Raw genomic sequence first — 26,322 nt, 5'->3', positions numbered from 1 at the left:
CTACAGGAGGCATGGGTTTGATCCCTGGTCAGGGAACTAAAGATCCCACATGCTGCATAGTGCAGCCAAAAAAAAACCAACCCAGCTTGGAAAAAAAAAACTTGCTTTTATTTAAAATGTAAACAAACAAAAGAGGAAGCTATTTTAAAGCTGGACTGAAGTGATGTCTTTAATAACTCTAATAAGAAACTATACCTGGATTTACCATTTGAAAAGTTTACGTGTTTAAAAAAAAAAATGTTTAGTGTTTTTGTTGTTATTCAGTTTCTCAATCATGTCCTACTCTTTGTGACCCCACAGGCTGCAGCATGCCAGGCTTCCCTGTCCTTCAACATCTCCCAGAGCTTGCTCAAACTCATGTCCATTGAGTCGGTGATGCCATCCAACCATCTCATCCTCTGTCATCCCCCTCCCCTCCTACCCTCAATCCTTCCCAGCATCAGGGTCTTTTCAAATGAGTCAGCTCTTTGCATCAGGTGACCAAAGTACTGGAGTTTCAGCTTCAACATCAGTCCTTCCAATGAACACCCAGGACTGATCTCCTTTAGGATGGACTGGTTGGAGTTCCTTGCTGTCCAAGGGACTCTCAAGAGTCTTCTCCAACACCACAGTTCAAAAGCATCAATTCTTCAGCACTCAGCTTTCTTCACCATCCAACTCTCACATCCATACATGACTACTGACTAGACGGTTTGATTTAGGATTAGCACTGACTGGTTTGATCTTGCTGTCCTACTTAATTGTGGTCCCATATTCAGGTCCAACAAATATTATCCCTATAATTTTATGTAAAAGATCACAAAGGGACTAGACTTAAAAAGTGCACATTGTTTCCTACACTTTTGTTTCACCTGTTCCTGAGGACTACTCTGCAAACATGAATAACTACCATCAAACACACAAAGAGGAATTCATTTTCACATGTCTTTGCTGAAAAAGATAGCCTGGTGGGGAAAGAGTTTTTTTTTTTTTTTTTTACCTTACAGAGATTGTGCCCACTAGCCTAAGAAAAGCAACAGAAGTGCCAATCTGCTAATGTCTGAGATTGTATCTAAAACCTTGTTCAAAGCTTCTGTAATTTTCTCTGTTCAATCCTTTGTTTTCCATACAGGAATTCAACACTCTTCACATTCATTCCAACATTTACTTTGAAGAAAAGCTCTCTCCTACACAAAAAAGGTCACAGTGGTGGGTTTTTGGAGGGTGAGGGATAGGGGTGGAAGTGGGAAGAGATGGGTAAAACAAAACAAATAACAATATTGAAAGATAAGTGATGAACAAAATGAAATACAGTTGTGTTCTCCTTTCCTGATTCCTCTATTTTGTTTTCCTTCTCTTTTTTTCTCCTTTCTGTACTTAACTGCAGAGGCAAATCTGTGCTGGGAAGAGATCAGGAACTTCAAAACCAATTCTTAACATTATAAATATCCAATACTAACAATTATGGCAGATTTTTAATATAAATCTAATTTAACTAGGTTTTAAAGAAATGACTCTAATCAAAAATACCAAGTACAGAAAATGCTAAGGCAGAGGGGAAGTCATTAAAAGTCAAAGGCAAAAGAGAAAGCACAAATCAACTCTCATAAGACTATATCTCACAAGTACATCAACAATTTGTACGATTAGCTCTCTAACAAAATTACAATTTTACAAGCATCCAATCCAAACTACAAACCTGACATGTCAAAGGCACAAATTCATACTTCACATCACCATGTAATCACCTAATTCATAAAGCACTTTTTGAGAAGTCATATGCTAAGCAGACTTTTAACAGAATACTCTCAGAATAATTAGAAATAAGGAAAAATCAAATGAATTTAGAAACATACTTAAAAAAAAAAATCAAGTCATCAGGCATTTTTTTCTTCTTATTGTTTTAAGTGTATGACTTTAAGCCCTGCTGATTCAGCAGTAAAGAATCTACCTGCAATAAAGGAGACTCAGGAAACTCGGGTTTGACCCCCTGAGGAGAAAATGGCAACCCACTCCAGTATTCTTGCCAGGAAAATCCCATGGACAGAGGAGCCTGGCAGGCCACACTCCACAGGGTAGCAAAGAATTGGACACAACTGATCATGCGAGTGTGCGTGCACACACACACACACCTTTAAGACAAATCCCCTATTCTCAATGTCAAGAAGATATTCCATAACGAATAGTTAAAACATAAATGTTTCAAAGGCATTTTTCCCCAAAGTGCAACTATGCATTTCTAAAGTAATTAGGCCTTTCTGCTTAGAAACTGGTATTGTAATTTCTTAAATCTAAGTGACAGGTGTTTCTCTTTCATATTCCCTTCTGATCTCAGGGCTTCCTTGGTGGCTTGGATGGTAAAGAATTTGCCTGCAATGCGGGAGACCTGGGTTCAATCCCTGGGTTGGGAAGATCCCCTGGAGGAGGGCATGGCAATTCACTCCAGTATTCTGCCTGGAGAATCCCCATGGACAGAGGAGCCTGGAGGGCAAGGAATATATGACTAATTTCTCGAAACCTAAGACCTCACACCCTCCCCATCTGTGTTTTCCACTTGTGCAATCCATCCAGACCTTATTACACACAAATTAGGACCCAGGAACAGTCTTCTGCTTACCTACCCAAATCATACTCACTCAGTTTCTACCTTCACCTCCATGTTTTCCTTTTATTCCGAGAGCTTCTAACTCTCCATTTTCAATCGCAACATCCTAATACCCAGCTGTCAGAGAAATCTTCCTTAAGTAGCCTGTCTCACACAGATCTCTCATTTCACAGAATTCCCATAGCCACTGACTACTGCTTGAATCCAAGATCTAACCCCTTGACAGTACAAATATTCAGGTACTGTTACTTTGGTGCTTCTCTCTCTCTCCACCTGGTAACACAGGGCTTACTGTTTGTTTTCATGTCTTCACAGAAGCTGGGTAACGAGCAAGCACTAACCTGATTCTCTGAGATCACTGAAGTTTGCAGACTACCTGAAACACACCAAAGTGAAAGCCTCACTCCTGTTTCTGCCTTCAACCAGAAACTCACCCTTGTATCTTTAGACATTTTTTAATGTATGTAACGATGTGTTGTTACTAAGTACATATACTATGGTTAAGAGGCTTCCCTGGTGGCTCAGAGGAAAAAGAATCCACCTGTAATGCAGAAGACATGGGTTTGATCCCTTGGTGGGGAAGATCCCCTGGTGAAGGGAATGGCTACCCACTTTAGTATTCTTGCCTAGAAAATTCCATGGAGAGAGGAGCCTGGAGGGCTACAGTCCATGGGGTGGCAAAGAGTCGGACACTGAGTGAATGACACCTTCACTTTCACTTCACACTATGGTAATGTGCACACTGTAGGTAATTGACACTTTATGAGATTAAAAAAGAAAAACTGGTTTGATTTGGACTTTAGTTTCAAAACATGCAGAAGAATCAAATAATGGATAAAAATTTTAAAAAAAGTGCAAAGTCTCGTTTTCTGTTTCAAATGTCTTTAGACTCAGTGTTGCCTGATCATTTCTGTTTCAAATGTCTTTAGACTCAGTGTTGCCTGATCAATCAAGGAAACAGGCCAAAAAATGAGTTTGCAATTTTAAAAAATCATCATTACTTACTGAGAGTATTAAAAAAGGTATCTTAAGGTCTGAAGAAAATTCTAGCAGAAAGCAAGGTCCATCTCTGATCTCATCTTGTTCTTCTAAACCCCTATCCAAAGTAATTCTCGCTAAAAAATTAAGATACATGTAAAAAGCACAAACCTAAGATGAAACATGTACAAGTCACCGGGGCTGATCAAAAAATGCTAACAGAATTCAGAAAAGCAAAAAAAAAAAAAAAAAAAATCAATGGGTTGAACCACATCTGCCCAAAGAAAGAAACCTAGTGAAAATGGTCTGTTACCAGTCAGATCCTGAAGGAGGGATAATATTTTGATAGGGAAGGTAGAAAAGGATGTCTTAGGTAGGCGGCAAGAACAGACACAGGTTCTTATAAAGGGCAGAATCAAAGTGACTGATAGTTTGGGGCTATATTATAGACTCGTGAATGCCAGGCTAATGTGCTTTAAATTTTATAGATAATTGGGAAACGATCAGTAGGGTATGTCTAGGACCTAATATAATTAAGTCAATATTAAAAGCTGGCCTTGGTATCAGTATGCAATATGAAAACTGGGGAGTAAGAGGAATGACAATGACATGAAGACCAATTAGAAGATTTGGAGCTAAGGGTTTCTTTCTTTTCCCTAATATATCTTAAAAAAGAATGAAATGAAATATTTTAAATATGGCTGTGAGACCCAACAACTTCCAAGAATAGTAAATCAGTGTAATTATCATAAATACTCAGTTCAGATAAAAGCACCTAAATATGTTCCATCCCTATAACTAGAACAACAGTAACAGAAAAAGGAACATTTGTTTAACGTAGGCCTTCTCTTATGGCTTGATTAGTGTGATGGTTAATTTATGTGTCAACCTTACTGGGCTAAGGAATTCCGGAATAGCTTGTAAAACATTATTTTGGGGTGTCTGTGAAGTTGTCTCCAGAAGAGATTAGCATCAGAATGACACTCTTCCTAAAGTGGAGAACCTGAACAGAACAAAAAGGCAGAGGAAGAGAAAACTCCCTCTCTGTTAGCACTGAAATAATCACCTTCTGGTCTTAGACATCCATGCTCCTGGTTTTCAGATCTTAGGACTTAACCTGGGACTTAAATCTTTGGTTCCCCTGGCTCTCAGGCCTTTAGGCTTGAAGCAGAAAGAAATGCATTACTGATTTTCCTGGGCCTCCAGCTTATATAGACCACAGGTCACAGGACCTCTTGGCCTCCATGATCGTGTAAGCCAATCCCTCATAATAAAACTCTGTAATACAAGCATATCTTTCTTTACTGCTCTTTGGAGGTTTCATTTTTTTTAAAAAGCCAAACTTAAGGTTTGTGGCAGCCCTGTCTTGAACAAATCCACTGGCATCACTTTTCCAACAGTACACGCTCACTTTGTGTCCATCACATTTTCATTATTTTGATATTTTTGTTATTATCATATTGTTCTGGTGATCGATGATCTTTATTTTTGATGCTATTACTGCAAAAAATTACCACTTGCTCAAAGCTCAGATGATGGGCTAGCACTTTTCCGCAATAAGGTATTTCAAATTTAATACACATACTTGCCAAAAAATTTGTGTGCCTTTGTTTTATTGTGTTTTGGAACTGAACCTGTAATAACTTTGAGATATGCCTGTATAAGACCCATCGGTTCAATTCCTTCAGAGAGTCCTAATGTAATACGAAGAGCCATTTTACGTCTTGTTTACAACTCTGTATCTTCAGCATCCAGCAAAATGCCTTACAAGCAGGAAATACTAGGTAACATTTGCTGAATTAAAGAATAAAAAGCTGTATTAGAGGTTTTAAGAGGCTAGGGCACACCTGACATGGCAGATGAGAAAAACAAAGCAAGGAACAAAAAATAATACTCCCTGTAATAAAAGTATAAAGTCACCAGGAAGCATCTACTCATCTTTGACTCAAAGAAGCCAAATAATAAGTAAAGTGGGCCGTAGGAAGCATCCCTACAAACAAAGCTAGTGGAGGTGATGGATTTCCAGTTGAGCTATTTCAAATCCTAAAAGATGATGTTTTCAAAGTGCTGCACTCAATATGCCAGCACATTTGGAAAACTCAGCAGTGGCCACAGGACTGGAAAAATTCAGTTTCCATTCCAATCCCAAAGAAAGGCAAAGCCAAAGAATGTTCCAACTACCACACAATTGCACTCATCTCTCATGCTAGCTTTATTTTTCTGGATCCAGAATCACTGGAGATGGTGATTGCAGCCATGAAGTTAGAAGACACTTACTCTTTGGAAGGAAAGTTATGACCAATCTAGCCAGCATATTAAAAAGCAGAGACATTACTTTGCCAACAAAGGTCCATCTAGTCAAGGCTATGGCTTTTCCAGTGGTCATGTATGGATGTGACAGTTGGACTATAAAGAAAGCTGAGCGACAAGAATTGATGCTTCTGAACTATGGTGTTGGAGAAGACTCTTGAGAGTCCCTTGGATTGTAAGGAGATCCAACCAGTCCATCCTAAAGGAGATCAGTCCTGGGTGTTCATTGGAGGGACTGATGCCGAAGTTGAAACTCCAATACTTTGACCACCTGATGCGAAGAGCTGACTCACTGGAAAAAGACCCTGATGGTGGGAAAGATTGAAGGCAGGAGGAGAAGGTGACGACAGAGGATGAGATGGTTGGATGGCATCACCGTCTTGATGGACATGAGTTTGAATAAGCTCCACGAGTTGGTGATGGACAGAGAGGCCTGGCATGCTGTAGTCCATGAGGTTGCAGAGAGTCTCGGACACAACTGAGTGACTGAACTGACTATAAAGTGACAGTCTTAACAGGGAAATGTCTTTTCCTATACCATTTATCTTCCCATCTTTAGATCATCAAATCAGAGTCCTCACCAGACAACTGAAAGTACAAGCACTGAAGCAGCGCTAAAACGCACCCATTTTCATAGCATCTACATTCTCAAGACACTGTATCTCAAACTCAGTCTCTTGCCAACTCATCATTATCCAACTTTTACCTTCCTTCTTATGAGGGTAGACATTAAGGACCTGGTCTAGTACAATCTCACTCAACTCTAAGTAAACAAGCTCGAATTCCCCCTTTAGGCTATTACTTTAGGCTAACAGTTCCAATCACCCTACTCTCACCTGTCTGAATTTCTTTCAATGTTCCTATATATTAAATTTTGCCTTTCAGAATATTATAAAAATTATACACAGCTCTTTTTCCTAACCTTCAGTAGCACCCAAATTACCATGGGCCAAAAAAATTACCTACAGGCAATTCTTGTGCATCTTTTCCTGTATCTTCCTTCTTGCTTCTCATCGTAATCATGCCATGTTGCCTTCTGTTCTTTCCACGTTTTGTTTTTGGTGTGAGTGTGTGTTGGGATTAACAATTCATTTACGACAGTTAAGACAGGCACTTCCTACTAGCCCTGTCCTCCTAAATTACGAGAATCCAACAGGAGGCTACCCTCAATTCTCAAATTCCTGAGTCTCAAGAGTCACCAGTCCTCCTAGTACCATATTCAACAGTTGATTGAAAGGTAGAACCATCTATGAACTTCAGCCTTAAGACACTCTAACTCCTTTAACCTAAAACTGATAGTACTTATAAAGCTCTATTTTACTAATGGCATTTTTCATCACAAAAACAACCAAAATGCACCCGTTTGACTAAAAGAGAACCAGACAGAGGACTAAATGTGGGGCATCTCCTGATTTTCTATTAACTTGGTACACAAGACTGTGGTGTAACTATCATTCTCTAAAAGCTCCTCTGCCCTTATTTGTTCCTTCATTTTACTTTGAATACAAGGCACCTACAATTTAATGATCTAAATTTCTTTTGCCATCAAAACATCAATCTATTTCCTCTTCTCACAATTTCACACTTAAAACACAATTCATATTTCACAAATTCAGTAACATGAAATTTTTATTCCCAATCCTTTGGACTTACAACTACAGAAATACCTTTGAACTGGTTTGAGATCCAGAGGATTTTCACTAGAGAATGACACTCTATGCTGCTATTTGGCTACTGCAGAGCTGGAAAACCAAGTTGTTTTTTTTTATTTTGCTGTACCGCCACACAGGCAATTGGGATATTAGTTCCCAGACCAGGGATGGAATCGCACCCCGTGTACTGGATGTGCTGAGTCTTAACCAATGGACCATACCAAGGAAGTCTGAAAATCAGATTTAGTAAAGAAATTTAGACTAAAGTTTAGACAGAACAAAAGAACCAGTTTTAGAGGTAGATATGGTGATCAGAGGAATAATTTTAATGTGATGATTTCAAGAAATTTTATTTATTAATTTTATCTTTTACTTCACTGAACCTTTCCCAAAACTTTCCCAGGTCTTCAACTGGCTAATTTTCCCATCCTTACAATCTCACACCTGTGGGGGAGGGTATTAACAAGCATGGAAGTAATTTAATAAAAACTGAACAAGACTAGAAGGGGAAAAGAAAACAGCGGATATCCACCAACTGAGATCAATCCTGCATCAAACAAGTGTTTTTAATTTAGCCACAATGACCAAGAACGTGGGCTTCCCTGGTAGCTCAGTTGGTAAAGAATTGGCCTGCAATGCAAGAGACCCCAGTTCCATTCCCGGGTTGGGAAGATCAACTGGAGAAGGGAGAGGCTACTCACTTTAGTATTCTTGGGCTTCCCTGGTGGCTCAAAAGGTAAAGAATCTGCCTGCAATGTGGGAAGCCTGGGTTTGATCCCTGGGTTGGGAAGAACCCCTGGAAAAGAGAATGGCTACCCACTTCAGTATTCCGGCCTGCAGAACTCCATGGACTGTATAGTCCATGGAGTCACAAAGAGTCAGATAGGACTGAGCGACTTCCACTTTCACCAAGAACTTGCTCAAACAAGTTATGTGTGGGTGGGTGGGCGTTGGAGTTACTAGTTCTGCATCAAGAATTCTAAATCTTTTTTTTTTGTCATGGACACCCCCACACACACCTTTGACTGTCTAATGAGGCCTATTGATCCCTTCTCAGAGTATTTTAAAAGCATAATACGTAGCATTATAAAGGAAACTAATTTTAGACCAATTCAGTTACCATAAATCTACTTTAAAATCAATCTTGATATAGTAAAATACATGCTCTTTATTAAAGCACCACATAATAAAATTTAGGGGCAGGTCTAATTAGTACTATAATTTTGAAGTATTATGGGAACAAAGACTGTTTTGAGATACATTCAACAGTGTGATATAAAAATATCCGTGATTTCCATTGGTGACAAAGCCACAGGTACTGTCAAAACTAGTAAGGCACTTGAAAATAAACTTTGGAATTTTTTTTCATCTGACCTCTTGAAGGGAAGAAGGGATATCCCTGAACCAAGTTAAGAACCCTGCTCTAAACAGATTTTTTTAAAATTTCTGGTTGTGTTGGGTCTTTGTTACTGTGTGCAGGCTTTTCTCTACTTGTGAGCGGGGGTTACACTCTAGTTGCAGTGCGCAGGCTTCTCATTGAGGTGGCTTCTCTTGTTGCAGAGCATGGGCTCTAGGATACCCAGGCTTCAGTTAGTTGCAGACCCTAGGCTCCAGGGCACAGGTTCAGTAGTTGTGGTGCTGGGGCTTAGTTGCTCTGCGGCATGTGGAATCTTCCCAGATCAGGGATCAAACCCATGTCTCCTGTGTTGGCAGGCGGATTCTTTATCACTGAGCCACCAGGGAAGCCCCTCTTAACAGATTTTTAAGGTAAACAGACTGTAGATTAAGATCTAAAACTTGTGCAGCACGTTTCACTCAGCCAATAACAACGTCAACTAAGATGATTCATTTTCCTTCTTCATCCTAATACACCTGCTACTACTAACCCTCTGCTGACAATATGACCCCTAGGATCTTTGAATTATGCTGTAAGATTTCCATTTTTCAATCTTCCTGTTCCTTGCCCTCTGCTTTAAAACATGCATAGACGTTCCTTAACCTGCAAAATTTTAAAAACACAAACAAAAAAATGTGCCTTGATACTTGGTACTACCTACTACTAAAGTTCCTGTTCATTTACCCTTTCAACCTTTATGGTGGCAAACAAGACAAAACCAAGTAATTTTTGCTCTCATAGTTTATACCACAGTCTGTGTAGGCAAATGATGAAAGAGAAACTGATGGTGAAAGGTACAAATTATGGGGACCCAATCAAATTTTTAGAGGGAAGCGCTGGGGAAAACTTTTTGATGAACAAGTTGATTCTTGAAGCATAAACAGAAGATGGCCAGCTAAAGAGATGGATAGGGGTTAGGAGTACACACTAAGCTTTGTTATTCACAAGAAACTGAAAACAGCCAGCATTGTTGGTACATAGTAAGACAAGATCACCCTATTTTCTTGTTCACAGGTAACTTGTTAAAAATCTAGCCAGTATCTGCCATCTTACTTTCATTTTTTTCTTGGTTCCCAGTATAATGGTTATCATTCTCATCTCATCATACTGCCCAATATTGTATTTCAAAGATCATCACAAATGGTTCTTGCTGTCACTGTTTTCTCTAGCCTTGGATACAGTAGTACTGGAAGACAATATGTGAAGAACTGGAACCTCCAGGTGAATACAAGTATTAAAATATACTTTTCCACTGGGAAGTGGGACAATACATCTGTAGTTTTCACAATACCAATTATAAAGGGTTGGTCAAATCTTTTTTCATAAGCAAACATATAGAAAGTAGACAAGTGGCTATCTAGGCCTAGTAGGATAGGGAGAGTAATCACTAATGTGTTCAAGGTTTTTGGGGGACAGGAGGGGATGAAAGTATTCTTTAATTGGACTATGGTGATGGATGGCAGCACAACTCTGTACATATAGTAAAAACCAATGAACTGCACACTTTAAGTTGATGATGCTTACATACATAGTCTTATAAACTGTTAAAAATCCTTTACTAAAATCTGCTCTTCAAGTCTGATTCAACACTTATTAAGCAGCTGCTATGTGTGTGATACTGCCAAAAAGGATGCCCAAAGCATCTTAAGGTCTAGAAGAACTGGTGACAAGTACAATATAAAAGCAACAATAAAGTAAATATGAAATACAGAGGAGTTAAATAATCTATTCAGAGAAGATAAAAGGGAAGGCTTCTTAGAAAAGTTGGCATCTGAGCTAAATTTTGAAAGATGCCTTTCTACATAGTCCCTTAGTTTCAGTCACTCCTCTACAGTTTCATGGTGCCATTTCTCTGCTATGAAAACAATGTCCCTCCCCCATTACATACACCAAAAAAGCAAAGTTTCATATACAATAAGAAACTCCAAAAATCTGGCCTCTGCCTGTCCTTTAAACCTGGCTTCCATTGACTGCAACATCCCATTATCACAACTCTCCTCTTGCCTTGATTAACTCTGCATTTCCACCAAAGAATTCAGTCCTTACCTCTCAATTTCCTATCACTTCTACACTGATCTTGCTCAGATCTAAATAAATACCAGTCCTAATTCCCTAGCCGAGGTTTAGGCCTGTATCTCTGCTAACTTAATTATACAAGAGCTAAGCCTGGAATATCCTATCACCTTAAACTCAACATGTCCAAAGATATAACCATCAATGCTACTTTCAAAATATCAAAATTAGGCCCCAGAGGGATTTCCCTACAAGTCCAGTGGTTAGGACTCTGCATTTCCAATGCAGGGGCATGGGTTGGATTCCTGGTCAGGGAATTAAGATCCCACATTATGCATGGTGCAGCCAAATAAAAACAAAAAACAAAACTGGGTTCCTTTTTCCTTCTTCCTAAATTAAATTTAAAACTCTCAAGGCTAAAATGACTTACCTCCACTTCTTAAGAGAAAGTATGAGAAAACACACACCAAAGTCTTACAGCAAGTAAGTCCGGAAATCAAAGTATCTCTCAGTACACTATTTAGAGACCAAATGGTGCTACCATTTTCTTTAGGGTACTTTTAGCAATATAGGAATCATTTGTATTAAGACAGTTTTACATATAAAGATCAAGGAGAACAAATAATTTTGGCTGGATGAAACATTCCCCCGACACACACACACTACATTAATTAATTTGCTTAGTAAATTCTTCATTAAGCAGACAGATTATAGATTTTAAAAACAACTCAAATTTCTCTACATTAGCAAATGAACACACCCAAAAAACAAATGATTCCAAAGTTTGATATAATCTTTCAGAAGGAGAAGTAATAGAAGAAAGAACACAAAGTCTGGGCTTGAAATGTTAACACAAGTATAGGAAAGGGGAAAATGGAAGAGGCAACACAAGTTACTAGAATGATCTAAGCTGCAAGAAAAAAGTAATGTATAAACACATGAATATCTTTTCATAAACTAAATTCAACATAAATCTAAACTAATAATATAGAACTATGCAAAGTGTACTTATAAAAATGCCCTTCAGTGACTAAACAAATAAAAAGTGGCTCAATAAACCAGCAGTTGGACTTGAGAATGGAAAGCTGGCTAAACTCACAGTATATGCAATATAATGAAAAGAATAATGAATCAATCGATGGCCAAAACACAAGATCCAGTTCTTCCTTTGTCATTTTCTTACCTATATAAGCCATTTTTGCTCACTGCTAAACATTTTTATACTATCAAAAGGTCTCCTAGTAATTATGAGATTATAAAAGCACTACACAAATATAAAGATTACTTTCATTACAAAAAGCAGTTGCCCAACAGTTATGAAATAACAAATAAGACAATAGCATCTCCTACAACAATCAGAGCCCTCTCAGCAAAGTAATCACTAACTACCCGCAATAGCTCAAAACAATGAAGTGTTAAAACCTCAGCACAGTATTTCTCAAAGTGTGGTTCTCTGGTCTTCAGCAGGAATTCTCTCAGGTACTTGATAAAAATACACTTGCAAGGCATTTCAGTACTGGTCAAACAAATCTAGTGGTGAGGCAGAAAACCTTACATTTTAAACGAGCTCTGAATGTAATTACTATGCATGGCTGATGTTTTTGAGAAATGTTGACTAAGCAGGATTCACAAGGAGATATAATGGGGTCTCTGCTGACCTCTCCAATCAAGGCAATCTCTGGATAGCTCAGCATTATGTCTGATGTTAAGGAAAGGTTATGTCCTCACAGTATGAAATTTAGATATCTCTGCCACCAATTTTCAGCAAGGGACAAAGTCACAACTATATGTCAAGCACATGGTATATATTCAAAAGAATGTAGGCCTCACAAAAATTATCTGTTCACTGAAATGTGCCCATTATATGAAACTGCACAGCATACAGTTAAGTACTCACGTATGTATACACGTATTTGTTGAATAAAAGGAAATGTTTGCTTATTCTCTAGAAGGTACCGTAAAGTTCACTGACACTCTCCAAGAAAAGAACTTTAATTTTCAGAGAAAAGCCAACATCACTCCCTTCCTTAAGAAGGATACAAAGTATTAATATTCAGTTCAGTTCAGTCCAGTCGCTCAGTCGTTTCTGACTCTCTGTGACCCCATGAATCACAGCACGCCAGGCCTCCCTGTCCATCACCAACTTCCGGAGTTCACTCAAACTCATGTCCATAGAGTCGGTGATGACATCCAGCCATCTCATTCTCTGTCGTCCCCTTCTCCTCCCGCCCCCAACCTTTCCCAGCATCAGAGTCTTTTCCAGTGAGTCAACTCATTGCATGAGGTGGCCAAAGTATTGCAATTTCAGCTTTAGCACCAGTCCTTCAAATGAACACCGAGGATTGATCTCCTTTAGAATTATGAAGGCTCAAAAAATGAAAACACTAGGTTTTCAGTAAGTAGATATGTGCTCAGACGCTCAGTCAGGTCTAACTCTTTGCGACCCTATGGACTGTAGCCCGCCAGCCTCCTCTGTCCATGGAATTCTTCAGGCAAGAATACTGGAGTGGGTTTCATTTCCTTCTCCAGGGGAACTTCCTGACCCAGGGATCAAACCCAAGTCTCCCGTATCTTCTGTATTGGAAGGGTTACCTGCTGAGCCATCAGGGAAGCTTAGTGGTAAGAATAATTTCAATCAAGTGAGAACAAAAAAAAAGCAAAATAGAGAAAGCAATGGCAAGCCACTCCAGTACTCTTGCGTAGAAAATCCCATGGATGGAGGAGCCTGGTGGGCTGCAGTCCGTGGGATCGCTAAGGGTCGGACACGACTTGAGTGACTTCACTTTCACTTTCACACATTGGAGAAGGAAATGGCAACCCACTCCAGTGTTCTTGCCTGGAGAATCCCAGGGAAGGGGGAGCCTGGTGGGCTTCCATCTATGGGGTCACAGAGTCGGACACGACTGAAGTGATTTAGGAGCAGCAGCAGCAGCAGTACAACTGAAAGACTTTGAAAATTTAGAATTTGAAACAAAATTTACAAGAACTTCATGCTACCACTTTCCAACAAACAAGGCAGTTTTAAATCCGATCACATCCTCCCCTCACCATAGAAGCCACCTTACATGTGGATAGAATAGTCTGGCAGGATAAGAAAGTGTAACAGGTAAGTAGTACTCAGAGTAGCCTCCAGGGGACCTGAAATATAGGATAGCCTCAATTTCAGGGTAATTTGCAAACACTCATTGCACACTTAATGCTGGCACAAATGAAACGTGATATATACCATGTATGCTTAGTCACTGTCATCATTTGCTTCCTTAAAAAAAAAAAATTCTCCTGTAGAAAAATTGCAAGTTTGAGTCAAAAGAAGTTCCAAAAGGCCAACAAACCACTGATAAATACTGAAACTGACAAAGGTCCATGTTAGCAAGCCTTTACTGTGAAATTAACAGACATTAGCATTTTTATATGTTAGCATCTCTACATCAGGATTCAAAGCTAAATCAACCAGTACAGCCATGTTTTCATTTGTTCACTTAAGAAATAATAGATTTGGTCCAGTGGTTAGGATTCTGGGCTTCCACTGTGGGGGGCCCAGTTTCAATCCCTGGCTGGGTAATAAGGATTCCATAAGCCGCATGGTGCAGCCAAAAAAACCCCAAAACTAAATTAAACTAGAAGTCATACCCTCAAATCAATTAATTCAAAATATCTGAGGTTAGGAGCCAGGTGTCAATATTTTTTTAAAGTGTTCTAAGTGATTACAATGTGCAACAAAGTTTCTGAACCACTGATACTGCTGAAAGAGACAGTAAAATCTATTCAAATATCACATTAGCTGTGTGACTTTAGGCAAATTAACTATTCTGACTCAACTGACAGAATTCCTGTAATGATTAAATGAGACCATGGGCAATGCCTGGATATTGGTTCTTTTTCTTTTGCACGTGGAGGGATGCCACTAATTTATATAATGCATTTAAAAAAACTCAAGACCGAGATAGTTTTACGAAATCCCTTTTAAAAGGAAAGCTGACATTCATGATAGAATTCATTCTAGGTTCAAATCTAGATGACACCACAGACAGAACCTAAGTATTGACTCTCAATATAATGCTCTTTCCATTTCCCTTTTTATTGAGGATCAGAAAAATAAAATATAAAAATAAGGATCAAAATGTGCCGTCCAACTAAACATTTTTCTACAGCACTTCTGAAGTCCCTATTAAACATACCCCACTGATGACTATCAAACAAGGAGAAGGCAGTATTTTAATTATTTGGAGGAGTAAAAAAAGTAAAGATATCAACTGCCACTGAGTATCACCAATCCAACTCAGTCGCTTTATTAGGTTAGTATACATCATGGTGATAAACATATTACTAACTTGTAGTTGTACATGGGAGAAGGCAATGGCACCCCACTCCAGTACTCTTGCCTAGAAAATCCCATGGATAGAGGAGCCTGGTAGGCTGCAGTCCATGGGGTCACCAAGAGTCAGACATGACTGAGCGACTTCACTTTCACGCATTGGAGAAGGAGATGGCAACCCACTCCAGTATTCTTGCTGGAGAATCCCAGGGACTGCGGAGCCTGGTGGGTTGCCGTCTATGGGGTCGAACAGAGTCGGACACAACTGAAGCAACTTAGCAGCAGCAGCAGCAACATACATCATGGTGATAAACATATTACTAACTTGTAGTCGTACATACTGACAAATCAACATCAAATCCAGAAAAATAACGTTACAATAATTCAAAAGGTCAATTAAAAAATATATAAAATCTATGTTGTCACAAAATGTCACCTACCAAGGATTAGCAGTGTTTAAAAAAAAATGAAATATTCTTTATGTCAATAGGGAGTGTGGGTTACAGTGTATGAATTTGTCAAAACTTATTCAACAATACATTAATCTATATATATATACTACACTGTATGAAAATTACACCTCATTAAAACGATTCCATTAAGACATGGATCAGTATATGTTATGTGATTACTAGTTTTTTCACAATTTTCAAAAGCCACTTGTATAAAAATAGTAATAGAAATCATTTAGACTACATATTCATTTATATTATGAAAGCTATTAAGGCACTCATTTAGCTTCAGAAAAAATTCTGTTAAAACTCAAGGACTGATCTTAAGAATAAAATGGAATACAGCTTCCCTGGTAGCTCAGTGGTAAAGAATCCACCTACCAATGCAAGAGACCAATGCAGGTGTTCCATCCCTGATCTGGGAAGATCCCACATGCCTCGAAGAAACTAAGCCCGCCCATGTGCCACACACAACTACTGAGCAAACATGCTCTAACTACCGAACCCGCCTGCATTCCGCAACTGGAGAGTAACTCCCAACTCTCCGCAACTAGAGGAAAGCCTACCTGCACAGCAAGAAAGACCCAGCACAGCCAAAAATAAACACACAAATTATACTTTAAAAAAAGAATAAAATGGAATAAGTTAAAAAGATTAAATGAGTTAACATTTGTTTCAAATTCAAATTCTCTTGTACAGACTTCTTGACATTGAAGTTTCTACTAAACAGGACAGATCATGAAAAAATCTTAGCAAATCATATCTTAGATACATATTGTTGCTGCTGCTGCTAAGTCGCTTCAGTCGTGTCCGACTCTTAGCGACCCCATGGACTGCAGCCTACCAGGCTCCTCCGTCCATGGGGTTTTCCAGGCAAGAGTACTGGAGTGGGTTGCCATTTCCTTCTCCGAGATACATATTAAGTATTAGATATTGCTGTCTAGTCACTAAGTCATGTCTGACTCTTTGCAACTCCATGAACCATATAGCCCACCAGCCTCCTCTGTCCATGGGATTTCCCAGGCGAGAATACTGGAGTGACTTGTCATTTCCTTCGCCAAGAGATCTTCCTGACCCAGGGATCAAACCCATATCTCTGGTATTGGCAGGCAGATTCTTTACCACGGAACCAGCAGGGAAGCCCCACAGATTAAGTATACTCAGAAACAAAATGACCTAACTCTAAAAAATGACTAAAGTCAAGGAAGTAAAATCCACAGACTATACAAATATTTACAAGTATCACTCCACTTTAAGACAGATACAAATCAATAACGTCCACAAAAGTTCTCATCCAGCAATCCCTGGACTCAAGAGGGAAAGAAAGGATTATAAGAATTTTAAGGATCTAATGGGATTCCTGGTGGCTCAGATGGTAAAGAATTTGTCTGCAATGCAGGAGACCAGGGTTCTATCCCTGGGTCAGGAAGATCCCCTGGAGAAGAGAATGGCAACCCACTTCAGTATTCTTGCCTAGTGAATCCCATGGACAGAGGAGCCTGGCCTGCTACAATAACACTTTCACAATTTAACAGTGTAAACAATAGGTTACTTACATTTATCAGTTTTTCTGTATGAGACCAAATGCCATAAAGGAAGGAGGCACAATATAGGTCTGCAGCATCAAGTGAAAAGGTGTGGGGTATGTAAGCAGACATAATTTGATCTTGACATAAAGGTGAAAACTGCCCCAAGAAAACTGGAAGTTAGGAGACATCTAGTAATAAGTACTGAAGAAGACTCAATAATCTAATCTGTATCATCGAGTGTGGCTATTATTCCTCAAGTTTAATCCAGCTCCAAACTCTATCTAAGCATCATTCCATTATTCCATTTCTAGAAATTCAGCATAAGCCAATACAACTACCTTTAGTATATCACAGTTACTCTATGGATTTAGTTACTCTATGAATTAAAATCACATTTCTCATGTATCCAGTAATCTCTAACATTATCTCTCTAACAAAGACATACCCAGTGTGGATGTCATCTTTGTTCTCTGGTAACAGTATTAGAACTTATTTACAGGATATATGCTCAGTGCCAAAAAGCTAAGATTAAAATTTAAGCTGCTTTAAACACTGAACAGTAAGGATTAACTAAAACTTTACAAATATCTCCCAGGATTTCTGATATTCAGAGAAGGCAAAAAAAAGGGGGAGGGGGGTTTAAAAAAAAAAAAAAACACCAAGACAACCAAAATTATCCTATGCCCTTTCCCATCTTCTTTATCATATTTTCTATAAAAGTGTACCCCATTAACTTACTTCCTCCTAAATAGTAGTAACCAACGGTTTACCTGATGCAGATACTATTTTTAAGGTCCTGAGTGGTATCTCACTACTAAAATATCATTCAAAGGTAAGATCTAGACTAACCACCAAACTGCGATGAAAACGCTTTCTAGCTACCATCATCTGAAAATAAATCTTAAAATTTCATAGCCACAAGTCCTAAGATCAACTAGGCCAGTGACTTATTTAAGTAGGGAAACATGCTTAAACAAAACCCTATCTGGGTTTTCCTGGTGGCTCAGTGGTACAGAATCCTCCTGCCAATGCAGGGGGACACAAGTTTCATCCCTGGTCAGGGAAGGTCCCACATGTCTCAAAGCAACTAAGCCTGCATGCGGCAAATGCTGAAGCCTATGTGCTTAGAGCCCAGTGAGCCGCAATAAAGGACATTGAAGTGATATGCCTGTGCACCGCAACTAGAGAGTAGCCCCTGCTCACTCCAACTGAAGGCCTATGTGCAGCAATTAATGAAGACCCAGGCACAGTCAAAAAAATAAAATAAAATAAATGCTGAAGACAAAACAAACCCTACCAAAAAGCTCAGTGTGCAAAACTTTTTCCAACAGAAGAGTAGGAAATTCTAAACTTTTCTTTCCAGCACACTTCTACCCCAACAAAGTTAGAAAATTACCAACTTGGTAAAATCCTCTTATTTCAAAAAAGAGGAAATTGGTATGCCCAAAAAGATTAAGAGACTGACTGACCCCATATCACTCACTCAATACCACATGGCAGATTTAGAAAACAGATTTGAATTGAACAGATTTGATTTCAAAGTAGCACAAAAAAAGGGTTGTAACGGAAACACAGTAACTTAAAATGAGCTCCCAGAGGTCAATTCACAAGGCCCAAAGGCTTTCAGGTTCTTAAAAGTATCTAGAGACTGAATGCCATCCTCCCCTTCTTGCCCTTTATACCCACCAGATGCTATGCTTCTGCACAACAGATCCCTTAATAAGGTCCTTACAAACTAAGGACTTGATATGGCAGATATGCTATAATATATAGGCCTGGTAATTTTCAGCCTTTGTTTTAGAATATCCCATAGAATCTTAAGACAATTTTCAGGTTGAGGGTTGATTGAGGGAGGAGGTAGATATTACTCAGGTCTAGAAATTTTGGTGTTAAATTTCTAATACAATGGGGAACAGACTGCCTTATTTAATTTAGCTAAGCAAACAATTTAATTTAGTATTTCCCAAGTAAATATTTATTGAGTGTATTTATTGGGCTTCTCAGGTAGTGGTAAAGAATCCTCCTGCCAATGCAGGAGACACGAGAGACGGGTTCAATCCCTGAGTCAGAAAGATCCCCTAGAGCAGGAAATGGCGAGTCGCTCCAGTATTCTTCTCTAGAAAATTCCATGGACAGAGGAGTCCATGGGGCCGATAGAGTCGAACATGACCGAGAAACTAAACACAAACACACATGCATATAGTTAATGTGGAAATAGTGGGAACAAACTAAGCAGAGCAGATGATGTTGCCACCCAAAATAAAGAAAGCTTATGCATAAGTCTTTCTTACCCTTCCCACTTCAGTGGACAAACAGTTCTCTCATACTTTAAAACCAATGATCCATTTTTTGTTTCTATGTACCTGGACTATACCACTCCTAAAACAAGTTCACTCTTTCCTCACCCTCATTCAATAACTACATTCTGCTTTAGAAACTACTCCCAGTAGCCAGACTCCACTCTTGGACAGCCCCCTGACCAGTTCCCCAAGCTTTCCTCCTTAAGAGTCAATCAGATCCTGAAATCCCATCTCCCCTCCCAAGAAGTCTTAGCTTGAAAGTCAGGTTAATCTCTTTAGCTCCACCCAGTTTGTAACTCCACAACTCCCTCTGCTCTCAACTTCTTATAATTCTGCTCACAGGTCAATTTCATTTATTTATGTGGGTAATCAGCATATTAACTACTGCCCTCATTGGTCTGTATAAGTGCTGTTCTTAAATTAAAAATACCAAATAAAACTGCATGTACTTAATTTGGAGCTAGCACTGAAAATACCAGATACTGACTGCTTTTGTGAAAATGATTTTACATTAAATTCAACCTGATTTGTGAAATTTATAAAACCTCCCAACCTCAAAAGCATTAGATTAGAAAAGCCAGACACAAATGACCTCATACTGCACGACTGCATTTCCATCTAGGAAAAACTAGTAATGGGAAGTAAATCAGCAAGGGCCAGGGTGGAAAGGTGAAAATATATACAAAAGGAAAGAAATTTAAAATTCTTAGGCTAACACAAATTTTTTTATTCTGTGACGAAAAAAGATAGTATTTTAGTCAAGGTTTTTCATTTTTCCACCGCAGGGTTTTTAATGGATGAGAACCATTAAAAATCTCAAATCTGATCATCTCAGATTTCACATTAATCTTTATCTTGTAAGATAAACCTGGTATTTTCTTCCTAATAATTTATTCTGACTTCCAACCAACAGAAAATTGTATCATTCAATTTCTCCATTAAAAATGTTTATGACCATTGAGAAATTTTTTAAGGATAATGTCTGGTTGTTTTCAAATCAGAATTAATGTATATAACCCAGTTAATTCAAGATTTGAAAAATAAAAGCTAGGATAGTAAAAGAGGCTACAGTAAATACCATTCCAGTTAATTCTCCATTATATCTGGATCATTTTGCAAATGTTATTATTAAATAATTGGTGGAAAAGGGCTGGGTCTTAAACTGTGTTTTAGTCTCTATCCTAGGAAGATATTCTTTAATCTTAAGAACTGAACTATTCTAAAATCCTTTAATAATTTAAAAGGACTCAATGTCTTCATCTGGTCATCTATCCTGATTACTATTTGCCTTCACCCATGTCCCATCTCCAGAAAAAAGCTACAATTTCCCAGCTGTGAGGAGTTACTGACCAAGTAACTCAACAGGTTAAAGTTACTTGTCAAACTGCGGTTCCCTGATTAAGCTTCCTTTTAATACAACTGAGTCAATTTCAACATAGTGTTGCTCAAACTGCCTTTGTCATTTCCCACAAAATTTCGTACTGACTGAAATACAACAAACATTACCATTCTTTACAGAGTTAATTAACACTTTTGGAAAGGACTATGAGAGATTTTGCATAGTAAACTTAATTTCACATCTCATCTGCTGCAGAGATCACAAACAGGCTGTCACTATGCCATCTCTTTCCTTGAACCTCACCACTGCCTGCGGCTTTATTCTTGGCTTTTCAAAGGTTTAATCAACTCGGAGCTGCCAAAGAGGGAATCCAGGAAGCATAACTTATGAACCCAAGCAGTGAAAAGGGCAGGAATATGTGGTTGAGTCACGTCGTTCCGCCATTTTCTAAGCGGAGGAGGAAGACATGTTGGAACAAAAACACAACAAAAGAGCAGCCATTTCCCAAGCCAGTTCCAATAGCAACCCGAACTGGCCCAGCCCGGTCACTTCGGCACCCTCAAATCCACTTCGCTGGACAAACCTAAGGAACAGCTGAGGTGAAAGAAAGCAGTAGGCAACCCTTCCGCGTTGGGATCAAAGATGACCCGCATACTTTTCACTGCAAATGAAAGCCTCGGGAAGAATGACGGAAGCTAAACGGAGCAGAGTGTTAACAAACTGAAATCCTAAACTAAGTTGGCAAACTAAAATTTACCGTGATTGTGGTGACTTACGCTTCACAGGAAACCCAGGTAACTCAAATGCCAAGAGTCGGATTCAGCTGGTCCCATTGCCTGCCTCTTACACATTTTCTCCAATTCTGTACTTCCCTCAGAAGATCGCCTGTTTGCTCAAGGATTCTTACCGTATGTGGGGGATGCCAACCCCACCTTGAAGAATCTTATAGAGTTTGCTCTCGTACAGCAACTGGGGATGCCTGGCCTTCTGGGATTCTAGCTTCACTGCCACCTCCTGCAGGGGAAAGAGGGGATGATGGCATCAACATCTTTATGGATTCAATGTCACTTGGGAAAAGAGGGGGAAACATGAGTACATCTCCAACTCTCGGCTAGAAGGTAGTGAGAGGCTGGGAAGAGAAAGATCTCTGTAATTACAAAACGAGGCAACGAGCCTCAACGGCCTCTTCAGGGGGCAGTGACGAAAGCGGCACGTCCTCTCAAGTATAAGAAAATGATTCATCCAGAAAACGTAATGAGGGTTATGAGGGAACCAGGCGATCGGAAGCTGGCCTAATGGGAACAAGAACCCCAGTAAACTAAAAACATAGGAAGAAAACGAGGGGATCCCAGAAGTAGAATTTTGCCATTCTCACCTTAAACGACGGTTTTTTAAAAGTTCGATTAAGGTGTATTTTTAACAAGCTAGGAAACTTCCCAGTACACCCAACCTTTCTCTCGGGTTCTTTCCTTTTAGGGAAAGAGAGCGGGGGAGGTTCCTAACACAGGAAAACTGGCTCCCTCTGGACTTCCCAGAGTGCGGTGGGAAAAGGCCCGAGCAGTTCGCGGGGCGGGGGAGTGAGGACAGGCGCAGCGTAGTCGTGAACCCCACCCCAGGTGATTACCTCGCCGTTGGTGATGTTGATCGCCAAATAAATGTCCCCGAAGGAGCCAGACCCGATCTTCCGTACCAGTTTATATTTCCCTCCGACAATGAATTCGGCCTTGGAGCCGCTGCTGCTCGCCATCCTGAGAGACGAAGATGGAGGCTGGGGCTAAGCCCCGACACCTCTAAGGGGAGGATGGAGGCCTCTAGGGGTCGACCACGGAGCAAGGCTGTGGAGAGCGGCAGGAAACAGAAAACGATGGCTCTTTCTCTGCGTTACAGGGCCCAGAATCGGCCAAGGGAACCTGATCACCGCTGCTGTCAGGTTTTTTGGCCAGGCCGCAGATTGTTGAAGGAGTTCTCGCGGTTACCAGGCTGAGCCACTTGTTTCTGGCGGCCGCCGCTGCCTCGCTTTCCCGGCGACGTCGCGGGCTGGAAAAGGAGAGCGGTGAAGCTAAGGCGGCGATACCGCTGCCACCACTGCCGCCGGCTCCCGCCCGGAGGGACCCCTGTCACTCGGCCGACGCCGCCATCTTGTTACTTCGGCTCCAACCAACACAAAATGCCCCCAGTCCCCGGGAGCCGCTTCTTCACAGCGCAGAGCACTGTGGGAAAGGGATCGCGAGCGCTAGCCCCGGAGGGTCGACAGCAAGAGGGAGGGCGGAACCGGATCCGTGAGAGTCGCGGCCCACGCTCTGAACGTCACTCCGTCACCGCCCAATTGCGCACGCGTACTGCAACCCTGCTTACTGCGCAAGCGTGCCGTGGCCTCTTCTCATTCCCCGCCCCGGGCCCATTTCCACTTCCGGTCGTCGACTGTTGCGCTGTGAGCTACCTGTTAGTCACCTCAGACCCGCCTGGTTTCTGAAAGGCCTCGCGGCACCAGGCTTAAAGAGCATATTAGGGAGGAGTCACCTTCATTTTTCTTGGAGGATGGTGCGTCAGGCCTTAAGAGTTGGGTATTGACCTTTGCTCTTTGTTTGAGGCGGTTTTTAACCTTTTGATCTTTACTGGGGCTACTCCCCCCACCGGCCCATTCCGGTTCAGTATCTCTTTTGAAAGAGGCTGTCGCCTCTGGTGGAAAGAAAGAGAAAAGCAGGCCTGTACGAGCTGGATTGGTTCAGGGCTTGGTGTTTTAGCAGTCTAGCTGAGGAGTCTTCCTAGAATTTTGCGCTTTAGGGAGTGTTGGATTCCCTATTTTAACAGGAAAAGAGGGAAAGCAGAAGTAACCCCGCCCCTCTAAGTCTTTGTGTTGCTTACCCATTGATACCCAAAGGGGGTGGCAATCCTAGTAATGTTAGTGGCCAATATATAGTCAATAGAAAATAAGGTTTAGAACCGTGAAAAAACTTGCACATACAAAGGTTATCCTCTTCGCAACCCCCCAACCCGCACCCCGACAAAGAAACGTTGAAAAATCGGTGTCTTGGTCTTGTTGAAAACTGCAGTCTTGACCCAAAAACATAGGGTAGAAATAATTAAACAACTACGTTAAAAACTTTACACAATAAAATCTTTTTTTTTACTAAAAATTGGTAAGAGAATCAAATCTTGAGCACAATTTCGTTTAGAAAAATTTGAACTGGGAAAATTGGGCTTGATAGTAATGATAATCTGTAAAGAAAGCTGCATGATGGTGTTTGCAGTATGAATCAAGCCGTGATGGATGAGTAAATCAAAGCCTCGGTTGTGAAAACTTACATAGGAAATCTATCCCAAATAAGATAATTTTGTAAAAACTGACAAAAATGTAGACTTAGTCGCAGCCTCGATAGCTGATCAAGTAGTAATGAGGTTCATCCTTGAAGATATCTTAAGTGGAATTCCTGCATGGTACTTTATTTCTGGCTTAAATATTTGCATTCATAAAGCGCTGACCTAAATGTCTTGAATTTGATAATGGAGAAAAGACTTAGGATTTAACGTGACGTTTTCACACTAACAAAACCCAAGCCACCTGACTCCCAAATCAGTACTATTGGACAGCCTCCTTTGGTGATTCTGTGTCTGGCCTACTTAAAATTCTCTGCTGTCAGGATTCTGGTGTGTGTTTGTTTTTAAGTCAAGTTTAAGCATCTTGAATTTTTCAAGTTTCCAAATATAGCTATTATTCTGCTGATTTTTTACCACAGCCATCCAAAATTTAATGGATTCCTCGGCTTGAAGAGTTCCCTATATAAGGGGTGGGGTATACATTTAAAGAAAAAAAATTTTTCCCCAGTAGTGAGGACACAAATGCTCAGCTGGGGGTTGGGGCATAAGGGTATGTGTGAAGTGGACTAGATTAGGGATTCCCAGAGGTCTCTGTGTGGACAGGGGCAAGTCTAACAAAGTTTTCCATGAGATACCTAGAAAAGAGCAGGATAATGCATTTTTTCATTTATCTAACTTCAAGTTATGCTTCTGAGTTTTTATCTTCTTATGTATGTGTTGTTAAAGTGCCCTTTTGTAGGTCCTGATGGTAGGTGGTTGTTTTGTTGTTATCCTTGTTTGACAAAACTAAATGTCCACACTTTATGTCTGCCTCACCCCACCCCCTTTTTAAAACTTTTATAAACTTTTGAAATGCCGTACTCTGGGACTCCCTAGTCTAATATCTTTTAGAAGCCCTTTCAACTGGAGAGTCTGTTATTTTATGTGTATATTTGGTGTGTCTCCTCACTTGTTTCCTGCCTGCTGTAATCACTGTTCCAACATTGATACTATCCAGCAAAATGTACTAAAATATCGCCAGTGGTTATAGCCTTTTCAGATGTGATTTCAATTGAAAATCTGAAGATTTAAATTTATTAGATTAAGAAGGGCAAAATTTGGAGGTTTTTAATATAGAAATGGAAGTTTTAGGTGTTGGCTACGAATTCAGCCTTCTCCTAAAATTAAGTGTTGTTTGTGGTAACTTTCAGCCTCAGTAATTGAAGGATTACCTGTTTGGGTGCTATTTTAGTTACAAATAAATCATTCTGTTGTTTTGAATCAGCAGCAGTTTTAGTGTAATGGAGGAAGTCTTCTACAATGTGGCAAAATGTAATTCCTAACTCCTGGGTCAACTGAATTCACCAAAAATATAGTGTAAAGTGGGCTTCCTTGGTGGCTCAGACAGTAAAGAATTTGCCTGCAATGCAGGAGACCCAGGTCAATCCCTGGGTTGGGAAGATCCCCTGGCGAAGGGAATGGCAACCCACTCCAGTATTCTTGCCTGGAGAATTTCATGGTCAGAGGAACCTGGTGGGCTGCCATCCATGTGGTCACAAAGAGTCAGACACCACTAAGTGACTTATCACTTTCACGCTTTCATAATTTATTTAAGACCGTGAATGAAATTTTTGAGATCACCTATTTCAATAATCTTTTTTGGCCGTGCCATGAGTGGGACCTTAGTTCCCTGAAGAGGGATCAAACCTGTGCCTCCTACAGTGGAAGCATGAAGTCCTAGCCACTGGACAACCAGCTAATTCCCAATAATATTTTTAAATGTTTTGCAATCGACACAGTGCTTTCACACATATTAATTGTGCCCAACTAAGATAAAGTGGCTTGCCCCAAGTCATACAGATCTTAGTGGCAAAGGAAGGATTAGAACCCCAACCTCTAACTGAAAGAAAATAATTGAAAGGGTAGAAGGTGAATTGGGACAATCATGCCCTGGTGATTTACTTCTTTTTTCAGAGAAAAGTCCAGATAAATTGAAAACTTTTTAAAACCACAAAGTTTATGCAAGGAAAGGTCACTGGTAACCAGGGTATGTTTTAAGTAAAGTGATAAAGATAAGCATAAGAGGTATAGAATGCTGCAGTAAGAAAGAAAATTAAAACATAAGGGCGAGGACTTCCTGGTGGTCCAGTGGTTAAG

At 40.0% G+C, this 26,322-nt stretch overlaps 1 protein-coding gene across 6 annotated transcripts in view; it reads right to left on the bottom strand.

The window, feature by feature from the left end:
• The window catches only part of CSNK1A1 (casein kinase 1 alpha 1), a 47,905-nt gene extending 24,751 nt beyond the window's left edge, over positions 1-23,154 (bottom strand). Inside the window, exons 1-2 of one of the 6 annotated variants that reach the window (XR_008686565.2) lie at positions 22,493-23,154; positions 21,776-21,882 (exon numbers count right to left, since the gene is read on the bottom strand). Coding sequence is in view for 4 of the 6 variants with exons in the window: in XM_088838567.1 (XP_088694693.1) it covers positions 21,776-21,882; positions 22,493-22,615 (230 nt within the window). In the remaining 2 variants the exon portion in view is untranslated. The remainder of the gene's footprint in view (positions 1-21,775; positions 21,883-22,492) is intronic. The other 5 variants (XR_008686567.2, XM_088838567.1, XM_055431404.2 and 2 more) reach the window with 5 other exon arrangements.
• Between the last annotated feature and the right edge of the window lie 3,168 nt (positions 23,155-26,322).

The sequence above is a fragment of the Moschus berezovskii genome, chromosome 8 (assembly GCF_049115385.1).
Source record: "Moschus berezovskii isolate FMDL1 chromosome 8, NW_MosBer_1.0, whole genome shotgun sequence".
Lineage (NCBI taxonomy): Eukaryota > Metazoa > Chordata > Mammalia > Artiodactyla > Moschidae > Moschus > Moschus berezovskii.
This window is presented reverse-complemented; position numbering and strand designations above follow the sequence as displayed.